We start from the raw sequence: 12476 nt of genomic DNA, 5'->3' as shown, positions 1-12476 counted from the left end.
GTACAGTATTATATCTCGTACAGTATTGTATCTCATACAGTATTGTATCTCGTACAGTATTATATCTCGTACAGTATTGTATCTCTTACAGTATTGTATCTCGTACAGTATTATATCTCATACAGTATTATATCTCATACAGTATTATATCTCGTACAGTATTATATCTCGTACAGTATTGTATCTTATACAGTATTGTATCTCGTACAGTATTATATCTCGTACAGTATTGTATCTCTTACAGTATTGTATCTCGTACAGTATTATATCTCATACAGTATTATATCTCTTACAGTATTATATCACATACAGTATTGTATCTCTTACAGTATTATATCACGTACAGTATTATATCTCATACAGTATTGTATCTCGTACAGTATTATATCACGTACAGTATTATATCTCGTACAGTATTATATCTCATACAGTATTATACAGTGTTATATCTCATACAGTATTATATCTCATACAGTATTATACAGTATTATATCTCGTACAGTATTGTATCTCGTACAGTATTGTATCTCTTACAGTATTATATCTCATACAGTATTATACAGTATTATATCTCGTACAGTATTATATCATACAGTATTATACAGTATTATATCTCGTACAGTATTATATCTCATACAGTATTATACAGTATTATATCTCGTACAGTATTATATCTCATACAGTATTATATCTCATACAGTATTATATCTCGTACAGTATTATATCTCGTACAGTATTATATCTCATACAGTATTATATCTCGTACAGTATTGTATCTCTTACAGTATTATACAGTATTATATCTCATACAGTATTATATCTCATACAGTATTGTATCTCTTACAGTATTATATCACGTTCAGTATTGTATCTCTTACAGTATTATATCTCGTACAGTATTGTATCTCTTACAGTATTATATCTCGTACAGTATTGTATCTAATACAGTATTATATCTCATACAGTATTATATCTCGTACACTATTGTATCTCTTACACTATTATATCTCGTACAGTATTATACAGTATTATATCTTGTACAGTATTATATCTCGTACAGTATTGTATCGCTTACAGTATTGTATCTCGTACAGTATTATATCTCGTACAGTATTGTATCGCTTACAGTATTGTATCTCGTACAGTATTATATCTCGTACACTATTGTATCTTGTACAGTATTGTATCTCATAAAGTATTGTATCGCTTACAGTATTGTATCTCGTACAGTATTATATCTCGTACAGTATTGTATCTCGTACAGTATTATATCTCGTACAGTATTGTATCTCGTACAGTATTGTATCTCATACAGTATTATATCTCGTACAGTATTGTATCTCGTACAGTATTATATCTCGTACAGTATTGTATCTCTTACAGTATTGTATCTCGTACAGTGTTGTATCTCGTACAGTATTATATCTCGTACAGTATTGTATCTCTTACAGTATTGTATCTCGTACAGTATTGTATCTCGTACAGTATTATATCTCGTACAGTATTATATCTCGTACAGTATTGTATCTCGTACAGTATTGTATCTCGTACAGTGTTATATCTCATACAGTATTATATCTCGTACAGTATTGTATCTCGTACAGTATTATATCTCATACAGTATTGTACAGTATGATATCTCGTTCAGTATTGTATCTCGTACAGTATTGTATCTCGTACAGTGTTATATCTCGTTCAGTATTATCTCATACAGTATTATACAGTATTGTATCTCGTACAGTATTGTATCTCGTACAGTGTTATATCTCGTTCAGTATTATCTCATACAGTATTATACAGTATTGTATCTCGTACAGTGTTGTATCTCGTACAGTATTGTATCTCGTACAGTATTGTATCTCGTACAGTGTTATAGCTCGTTCAGTATTATCTCATACAGTATTATACAGTATTATATCTCATACAGTATTATACAGTATGATATCTCGTACAGTATTATATCTCGTACAGTATTGTATCTCGTACAGTATTGTATCTCGTACAGTATTATACAGTATTATATCTCGTACAGTATTGTATCTCGTACAGTATTATATCTCGTACAGTATTGTATCTCGTACAGTATTGTATCTCGTACAGTATTATACAGTATTATATCTCGTACAGTATTATATCTCGTACAGTATTGTATCTCTTACAGTATTATATCTCGTACAGTATTGTATCTCGTACAGTATTGTATCTCGTACAGTATTATACAGTATTATATCTCGTACAGTATTATATCTCGTACAGTATTGTATCTAATACAGTATTATATCTCGTACAGTATTATATCTCGTACAGTATTGTATCTCGTACAGTATTGTATCTCGTACAGTGTTATATCTCATACAGTCGTAGATAGTATATCTTACATAGTATTTATACCACAGACAATGAATGAAAGCATGGTATAGTCATTAAATCCACTTCGTCTTCCTGAGCGTCTTCTTTCAAACGTGTTCTGTCATAAAAACGTTAACAGTGTAAAAACAGAACAGCACAGAAAACAGCAGTAGTGACCGGAACCAGTTTTGTTACATGCAGCCGTTCAGGAGGAGCGGCAGCGAGCCAAGGAGAGGAACGAGAACGAGGTGGAGTCCACCACCTGCGCCAACGAGGACATGCCGGTGGAGAAGATCCTGGAGGCGGAGCGAGCGGTGGAGCCCAAGAATGAGACGTACATCGAGACCAACCTCAGCGCGCCGTCAAACTCGGTGAGTCACTGATTTCACCTGGTTCACCTGGTCCTGGTCCTGGTCCCAGGTGTCTTGTGTCTCTTCAGTCTCATCAGCTCACTGTGGCTCGTCTTTGACACAGAAGACTGGCACTGATGAATAATGCAACACTAACACTGTTCCTGAAAACATCATGTAAACCTCAGCAGCTCCAGAAGAGAGAGGGGAGGAGGGAGAGAGGGAGGGAGAGAGAGAGAGAGGGAGGGAGGGAGGGAGGGAGGGAGAGGGAGGGAGGGAGAGAGAGAGAGGGAAGGAGAGAGGGAGAGGGAGGGAGAGAGTTGAGGGAAGGAGAGAGGGAGGGAGGGAGAGAGTTGAGGGAAGGAGAGAGGGAGGGAGGGAGGGAGGGAGACAGAGAGGGGAGGGAAGGAGAGAGAGTCGACCTGACTCTGAGACCACGACCTGAGTCTAAGACGGCGACCTGAGTCTGAGACCGCAATTTGAGTCTAAGACCGTGACCTGAGTCTAAGACCAGGGTCTGCAGGGTCGGGGTCTGCAGAGTCAGGGTCTGCAGGGTCAGGGTCTACAGGGTCTGCAGGGTCTACAGGGTCTGCAGGGTCTGCAGGGAACCCTTGTTTAGTTGCTTGTGTTTCTTTCTGCAGTGAAAGAGGAAACAATGTTAATTACATGATAATGAGCTGATGATTCATTCTCGTGTAAATAAAGAAAACGGGACGGCACAGAAAATTATTTTTCCATCTTCAAAAGAACCCACTTTATTTTTAGGTTTTTCACCATTTCATTTTTTATTTTCAGGTTTTTCACCATTTCATTTTTTATTTTCAGGTTTTTCACCATTTCATTTTTTCTTTGATTATTATATTATTGAAGAAGAGGAGAAATACATGAAATCACTTAATAATCAGAGACGTGAGTTTCCACAGAAGATGATCCTTCACATCCTTCACTTTAAAGCTTCACATGTGATCATTTGTGTAAAAATGCTGAAATTGATTTGTGATGATGATGACGATGACGATGATGATGATGATGATGATGATGATGATGATGATGTTTGTCTGGATTTAGAAGAGTTTTCTAAACTGAAAACACAGCTGGTCTTGTTTGGTCTCAGTGAGATTCAGTCCGGTCACAGCCGTGTCTCCACAGACACAGACACAGACACAGGAAGCACGCGGTCGTACAACATTCATGAGGCTGCTCGTGTTTAACACCGACGCCTCTTTAGTTCTTCTGTGTTTCCTCTGCCCTTTGGAAGCTTTCAGCTCTGTGTGCGTTTGTGTTGTTGTTGTTGTTGTTGTTGTTTGTTGTAGAGGAAGCAGTCGTTCTGAGTCGTCCACGCCTCCCACTGAGATCAGACGCTGAAATATTCATCAGACTTGTGTTTTCTTTTTCCCCCTGAAGTAAAAAAAAGAGGTCTTTTTTGTTTTAAAACAGGCTTTTGTTGGAGTTTGCCTTTGTTCTAACACGAGTGTGCAGTCAGTGTGAGGAGGAGGCCACAGATCCTGTGTGTGTGTGTGTGTGTGTGTGTGTGTGTGTGTGTGCAGTCAGTGTGAGGAGGAGGCCACAGATCCTGTGTGTGTGTGTGTGTGTGTGTGTGTGTGTGTGTGTGTGTGTGTGTGTGTGCAGTCAGTGTGAGGAGGAGGCCACAGATCCTGTGTGTGTGTGTGTGTGTGTGTGTGTGTGTGTGTGTGGAGCTCATCTCCTCCTGAGAGGAGCAGCAGCCGATGTCGGGATCCTCGGAGCTTTTCAGCATCGATCTGTGGGATTTGGTGAAGGAAGTTTGGGAGAAGTTGTCGCTGACGATGACTTCACGCTGGGAAACTTTAGGATTTAAGGATGTTGACTTGATTTATGCACAGATGCGTGTGCACAATGACTGTGTTTACTCACACACATCAACTCTGGGGATGATGCTAAATTACTGCTGATGTTTGGAGACTTTTTCTCTTCTCACATGGATTTTCATGGCAGTTTGTGTGTGTGTGTGCGCGTGTGTGTGTGTGTGTGTGCGTGTGTGCGTGTGTGTGTGTGTGTGTTCCATTATTATTCCAGCTCTGCCTTTAAACTCCCTGTGGGTTAAGAAATAATGCTGCTCAATCTGATGTTTCAGGACAGTTGAGGACAGACAGTCCTTGTGTTTGAACTGCTGCTGCTGAAAAGACACACACACGCACACACACACGCACACACACACACGCTCACACACACACACAGCAGGAACACCTCTCACACTCAGTGTGTGGAACTTGTTTGTGCGTGATTGTGGTCACAGTTCATGTGTTCATCATACAGTCATTCAACAATGAATTAAGTTTGTTGGAACATGTCAGAAATGTCAACACCATAATGACGTTGCCATAAGTGTTTAGTTGCTTTAGAATAAAAACAATGTTTATTTTTTAACCTTAGAATAAAAGTATCATTTGTATTAAGGTGAGGATTGTGCTTTAGAGAGAGCGGCCTGTGTGTGTGTGTGTGTGTGTGTGTGTGTGTGTGTGTGTGTGTGTGCGTCTCCTCCTGGAGTTGAGACAGAATCACTGTTTGTTTTTGTTTTTCCTCCTCGCTCCTCGTCACAGAACATCAGTCACACTCCTCTCCTCCTGTGTGTGTGTGTGTGTGTGTGTGTGTGTGTGTGTTAGAGCACTGGTTCCAGGTTGTAGGTCCATGTGTTTCATGAATGAGCTGAATGTGTGTTGCTTTTGTCTCTGCTTCTCTGCAGCCCAATGATCCAGTGACAAACATCTGTCAAGCCGCTGATAAACAGCTCTTCACTCTGGTGGAGTGGGCAAAGAGGATTCCACACTTCTCTGAGCTGCCGCTGGACGACCAGGTCATCCTCCTACGAGCAGGTGTGTGACACAGACACACAAACACACAAACACACATGAAAACACTCGTTTTGAATGAAGCAGTAAAAAAAAAACTGTGTGTGTTCACATATGTTTACGTTTATAATTCAACAAATAATCAAAAAAAGTTATAAAGGAAAAGACTCACACACACACACACACACACACATACTTGTCTCCTTGGTTCCTGTCCGTCATCACACATTACTCCATTATTCCCTCCGTCCACCATCGGAGAGAAAATGTTATTACACTGAAAAAAAATAATGTAAAATCCATCATTTCGTATCTGTTCATACTCATATATGATGGAGAGACATCAGCAGAGAGACAGAGAGAGAGAGACAGCGAGAGAGAGAGTATAACCACTTCAGTTGTGCTGTATCACAGATAAAAGCACAGCAGCTCCACTTGTACTCCACTCTACTCTGAGGAGACGAGAGGAGACACTGTTGCTGGGCAGAACAGTTAAAGGAGCACTGTCACTATGTGTGTGTGTGAACTTGTATGGGTGTCTTTGTGAGGACCAAAACATAAATATAAGGAGTGAGGACATTTTGTCTGGTCCTCACGTTAACACCTGCTTTTAGGCTTAGAATTAGGTTAAGGTTAAGTTAAGGGTAAGGGAACACATTAAGTCTCTGAGTGTCCTCATTACGAATGCTGCACAAACCCTGTGTGTGTGTGTGTGTGTGTGTGTGTGTGTGTGTGTGTGCGTGCGTACTTGTACATTCTTCTTTGTGAGGACCAAAAAAACGTATATTAACCCCAGAAGTGAGGACATTTTATAGGATTAGGTTCAGGTCAGAGTTGTGCGCGTGTGTGTGTGTGTGTGTCATCAGGCCTGTTGTCTTCATCATGTTGGCAGCCGCTCTTCATCGCTTTTTCACGCTTGTCCCTCAGACAGGACTTAACTCCAGAGTCTCATTAAAACGCCGGACCTGGACTTTCACAGACAGGACTTGACTCCAGAGTCTCAGTAAAAACCCGGACCTGGACTTTCACAGACAGGACTTGACTCAAGAGTCTCAGTAAAAACCCGGAGCTGGACTTTCACAGACAGGACTTGACTCAAGAGTCTCAGTAAAAACCCGGAGCTGGACTTTCACAGACAGGACCTAACTCCAGAGTCTCATTAAAACGCCGGACCTGGACTTTCACAGACAGGACTTGACTCCAGAGTCTCAGTAAAAACCCGGACCTGGACTTTCACAGACAGGACTTGACTCCAGAGTCTCAGTAAAAACCCGGACCTGGACTTTCACAGACAGGACTTGACTCAAGAGTCTCAGTAAAAACCCGGAGCTGGACTTTCACAGACAGGACTTGACTCCAGAGTCTCAGTAAAAACCCGGAGCTGGACTTTCACAGAGAGTACTTGACTCCAGAGTCTCAGTAAAAACCCGGAGATGGACTTTCACAGAGAGTACTTGACTCCAGAGTCTCAGTAAAAACCTGGAGCTGGACTTTCACAGACAGGACTTGACTCCAGAGTCTCAGTAAACCTAAGAACTGGACTTTCCCAGACAGGACTTGACTCCAGAGTCTCAGTAAAAACCCGGAGCTGGACTTTCACAGACAGGACTTGACTCCAGAGTCTCAGCAAAACTCGGGAGCTGGACTTTCATTGATTCATAGAAATCCTGTCCTGTTTTCCACTGTGATTTTGCCTGAATCCTGTGTGAACGTCTGGACTGGGATTTGCTTGGAATGTGTTTTTTTCTTCTTCACCTCCCTCCTCACTCTTTTCCCCTCTCTCTCTCTCTCCGTCAGGGTGGAACGAGCTCCTCATTGCATCATTTTCTCATCGTTCCATAGCCGTTAAAGATGGGATTCTGTTGGCGACAGGGCTGCACGTTCACCGCAACAGCGCCCACAGCGCCGGAGTGGGCGCCATCTTTGACAGGTCATTATTAGAACATTCCTTCAGTGTTTTTCTGTTTTTTTCACTTTGAAATAAACATGTTGAAACTAATGCTGAAGCTGAAAGTGCAGCTGCCTCTCTCTGTGAGTCATATTTATGTTCACCGTTAATAAAGCATCCACACAGGCTTAATTATATGTCATTATTTATATTAATTACATATTATTAGAGAGAAACATGGGCGATATATAAAAAGACTTAAGTCAATGTAGAAGTGCCTGAATCCCTTAAGTGGCCATCAGAGGGCGACTTCATTGGTTTGTATTTAAATCTATAAAACTATAATTCAACTTCTCATTTCATTTATTTTACAAATAAATATTTACTTTTCAAATATTCTCTTGAAGAAGACACACACAAGCTTCAGGGCGTGGCCACACTGTGATTGACAGCTGGTGTCACATGAGTAACAAACATATTATAACGATATTAAACTTGTTATTTAACAGTGAAGAAAGTGTGAAAAAAACATTTTTAAATGAATTCAAATTAATTAAGATCTTTTGATCATTTACATGAATTATAATGTGATTTTAATCTGTTTTAACAAAGAAAAGATTGAATAAAATGTATTTTCTGAGACTGTAACAGATTCTGTTTTTATATCTGTGATCACAGTTTCTCTGTATTTGCAGATCTGTCTCTTCTTCTCCTCTTTTCTCCCTCGTCTTCCTCTCCTCTCGTCTCCAGTTCTCGTGCTCGCTCGCAGCCACAGGACATTTTCCATCTCTGCATTAACTGTGACGAGCATTAAGATCCAGAGAACTGATAATGTTCTCTTATCTGCTTTCTTCACTGTACAAATGAAGAGTCTGATTTACTGTAACACTCCAGTGCTCTCTCTCTCTCTCTCTCTCTCTCTCTCTCTCTCCCTCTCGCTCTCTCTGTTTTTTCTTCCTCGGAGCAAATTGAATTAGAATGAAACCGTTTTACTATCAGAGAGAGAGAGAGAGAGAGAGAGAGAGAGCAGCAGGAGAAAGACACGAGTGAGAGGGAAAATAAAGGGAGGGTGTGACCGAGTCACAGCGGGGTGAGGAGTTCGAACGACTCCACACACACACGCACACACGCACACACGCACACACACACTGGTGTGTTTACTCGGTGGTTTGTGTCTTTATAAAAACCATGTAGTAAATATAATGACTGTGCGGAGTCTTGTAAACTTTTCCACTGGTCTCAGAGCTCATGTGGGCACAGACTCACTCCACTCGTGTGTATTATTTGTTTTTAAATAGATCTGAGCTGGATCGCAGTTAAAACAAGGTTTGAACGTCTCGATGTGGATCAATAACAAGACTCTGTGCTTCCCTGTAATCTTCACTCGTCTCCACGAGGATTGAACACACTTTGATGTGAAAACTGTGTGACTTGGTTTGCAGAGTCCTCACAGAGCTGGTGTCAAAGATGAGGGACATGCAGATGGACAAGACCGAGCTGGGCTGTCTACGAGCCATCGTTCTCTTCAACCCTGGTACGTTTAGGTCCAACTCTCAGGTCGATCTTTGTCTTTAAACTTCTCCACAAATAAACACCATTTAAATGAGAAAAAACACTCACTTTAAGTTGAATTATAGCTATTGTAAGAATTACAATAATAATAATATAACATAACAATATTCCTCTGTATCAAGAGACGTTCTAAAAAACACAAAAAACAAGCTTTGATTACTTGACATGAATGTTTATTTTTAAAGATTGTTCAGGTGAGTTTGTCTCATTCTCTGCTTCTGTTCACTTTGATGTTGATACAAAATCTGTTTTATTAGAAATGAAGTTCAGTTACAGAGCAGCTGACTTTGAAATATCTCCATGAAATGATACAAAAGTGTGTCACTGATGACTGAATGAATGAATGAATGAATGAATGATGAGCACTTCTTGACTGATTTGAAACTTTGTTTTAAAGACGAGGCGTGTCCATGTCTCCACACACACATCCATGTGTCAAATGTCACATGACCTGATTCTCATCGTCAGCTGCTAACAAAGTTTAGAAATATAATATTTATGTTTTTTGAGTGTAGCCCGTGAAACTGTGACAGATGTCACTTTGATGTCACAATATTATCTTTATAAACTCGTCTTTCTCTGTTAGACTCTCTCACACACACACACACACACACACACTCACACACTCACACACCCTCACACCCTCAAACCCTGTGACCTTGGTTGTTGTTAATGAGTCTTGATGAGAGTGGACTGAGCATGAACGAGGCCTCGCTCTTTAGTTTCCCACACTGTGATGTGGAGCAGCTTCAACAACAACGCTCTTTCATCACAAACGTCCGTGTTGTTTGTCAAAGATAAAGTGTGAGTCTGAAATGAGTACTGCGTCCTAATTGGTCTAATCCACAATGTCACACGTCCAAAAAGAGAGTGTGAGGGTGAATCTCATCCACTTTATTCTCTTTATTCACTTTTCTTTTCAAAAACATGAACAAGTCTGTGTTTGAGTGTTTGTGTGTGTGTGTGTGTGTGTGTGTGTGTTTGAGTGTGTGTGTGTGTGTGTGTGTGTTTGTGTGCGTGTGTGTTTGTGTGTGTGTGTGTTTGTGTGTGTGTGTGTTTGTGTTTGTGTTTGTGTTTGTGTGTGTTTGAGTGTGTGTGTGTGTGTGTTTTTGTGTGTGTGTGTTTGTGTTTGAGTGTGTGTTTGTGTGTGTTTGAGTGTTTGTGTGTGTGTGTGTGTGTGTGTGTGTGTGTGTGTGTTTGAGTGTTTGTGTGTGTGTGTGTGTGTGTGTTTGTGTGTGTGTGTGTGTTTGAGTGATTGAGAGTGTGTGTGTGTGTGTGTGTGTCTCTGGTTGTTGTTGTGATCTCGTCGTAACATTATTCTGCTTTGTCTTCAGACTCTAAAGGTTTGTCCAACCCTGGTGAGGTAGAAGCTCTGAGAGAGAAAGTCTACGCGTCTTTAGAGGCTTACTGTAAACACAAGTACCCCGAGCAGCCTGGAAGGTACACACACACACACACACACACACACACACATGCACGCACACGCACACGTGGCATGACACTGCGATAAGTGTCTGTGCCTCGTCTCAATGTACAAATAATTATTTAGTATTTAATTTAATTTAATTTAATTTAATTTAATTTAATTATTATTTATTTTTATTAAAATACAATTATTTATTTTAATTAATTATTAATTATTATTTATTAATTATTTTTAATTATTTATTTATTTTCGGAATAATTTCAGCTACTTAAAAATAAAAATATCCTGACAGCTCTGATTCATCTATAAGTTGTGCTTTCTTCTCAACGATCCCGTATGAACCTGAGACTGTGTGTAACAGCTGATCTGTGTAGATAGAACATGAAGAACTGTCAGGTCTGATGATCCTCGTGCGTAAATGCACAGCCTCTTCCTCAGTTTGGCGCCTGAGCGATGTTTCAGTCCCTGATAGACCTCAACATCCCGTTATAGGTGTGCACACACTATAGGCGTTAACGCGTGTGTCACTATTGTACTAAAGGGCTCATTTGTGATTTCCACAAACACTACACAGTGTGTGTCTGTACGCTCATGTAGAATTGTACTTAACAGTCACGCGTGGTCTTCATGTCATGTATTTGAGGCGTAGTTCACCCGTCACGTGACGCCCATCTGTCCATTGAAAGTGAATGAATTTACACGTCAGAGGTTTGATGTCATCGCAGAGACGCTGTATATGCGTTTATAGTATAGTTTGCCCCTGATACGCAAGCACACACACGTGAATGGATGAACTGTCTATTTTGATGATGATTGTTTTATTGTGTCTTTTGTTTTTGTGACAGGTTTGCTAAGCTGTTGCTACGGTTACCAGCGCTGCGCTCCATCGGCCTCAAGTGTCTGGAGCACTTGTTCTTCTTCAAGCTCATCGGGGACACGCCCATCGACACCTTCCTCATGGAGATGCTAGAAGCACCGCATCAAATGACATAATGACAAAGATGGTGGACCCCCCCCCCCCCCCCCCCCCCGGTTCAGGTGCAGGGTCTTTTTTTAAAAAGAAATCCCGTCTCCAGTAAACGGACAGATGTTGTGATGAACTTCTGTGACAAGGAAACAATGAAATCATGGAGTCTGTTTTATACTCTGTAAAAATCTATAAATAAGAAAATCTATGTGACTGGAGTGAGAGCAGTCGACGAGAAGATCAGCTGTGGACGCTCGAGGCTTTGATGTCATCACATGTGGACACTCAGCTGTGATCGGGACAATTGTGGACTTGGACCTGAGCCGTCTCTGTCCTTCAGGACTCAACTGTAGTTTGTGGGAGCTGAGAGGAAATCAGTGCTTCATCTCATTCCTGCCTGACTCCACTGAAGCGTCAGCTGAGAAGAACCAGAGGCAGGTTACCAGGTTACCAGGTTACCAGGTTACCAGCTGTTCAAAAACAAAACCTCAGGTCTCTGCTCAAAACTAACCAACACAAACATGTCTTACTCTGTTAGCAACATGGACAGAGGACAAACTCAACCAACCACCCAGTCAATCAACCAACCAACCAGTCAGTCAATCAACCAACCAACCAGTTAACTAACCAACCAACCAACCAACCAACCAGTTAACCAACCAACCAACCAGTCAATCAACCAACCAACCAATCAGTCAATCAGCCAACCAACCAGTCAGTCAACCAACCAACCAACCAACCAATCAGTCAATCAATCAACCAACCAACCAATCAGTCAATCAACTAACCAACCAATCAGTCAATCAACCAACCAACCAGTTAACTAACCAACCAACCAACCAACCAGTCAATCAACCAACCAACCAACCAATCAGTCAATCAACCAACCAGTCAGTCAATCAACCAATCAGTCAATCAACCAACCAACCAGTTAACTAACCAACCCACCAAGCAACCAACGAGTCAATCAACCAACCAACCAACCAACCAATCAGTCAATCTACCAACCATCAGTCAGTTAACCAACCAACCAACCAGTCAGTCAACCAACCAACCAACCAACCAACCAACCAATCAGTCAATTAACCAACCAACC

The 12476-nt window shown here is 40.9% G+C and overlaps 1 protein-coding gene across 3 annotated transcripts in view; it reads left to right on the top strand.

Annotated features, from left to right (window-relative positions):
- Positions 1-12248, top strand: part of rxraa (retinoid X receptor, alpha a) — an 87846-nt gene extending 75598 nt beyond the window's left edge. For 2 of the 3 annotated variants that reach the window (XM_058616876.1, XM_058616875.1), the window contains exons 6-11: positions 2536-2720; positions 5422-5551; positions 7325-7457; positions 8858-8949; positions 10322-10427; positions 11259-12248. In XM_058616876.1, coding sequence (XP_058472859.1) covers positions 2536-2720; positions 5422-5551; positions 7325-7457; positions 8858-8949; positions 10322-10427; positions 11259-11406 — 794 coding nt within the window. In that variant the 3' untranslated portion in view covers positions 11407-12248. The remainder of the gene's footprint in view (positions 1-2535; positions 2721-5421; positions 5552-7324; positions 7458-8857; positions 8950-10321; positions 10428-11258) is intronic. The other variant, XM_058616877.1, reaches the window with a different exon arrangement.
- Positions 12249-12476: the final 228 nt, after the last annotated feature.

This window comes from Solea solea, chromosome 19 (assembly GCF_958295425.1).
Source record: "Solea solea chromosome 19, fSolSol10.1, whole genome shotgun sequence".
NCBI classification, from domain to species: domain Eukaryota; kingdom Metazoa; phylum Chordata; class Actinopteri; order Pleuronectiformes; family Soleidae; genus Solea; species Solea solea.
This window is presented reverse-complemented; position numbering and strand designations above follow the sequence as displayed.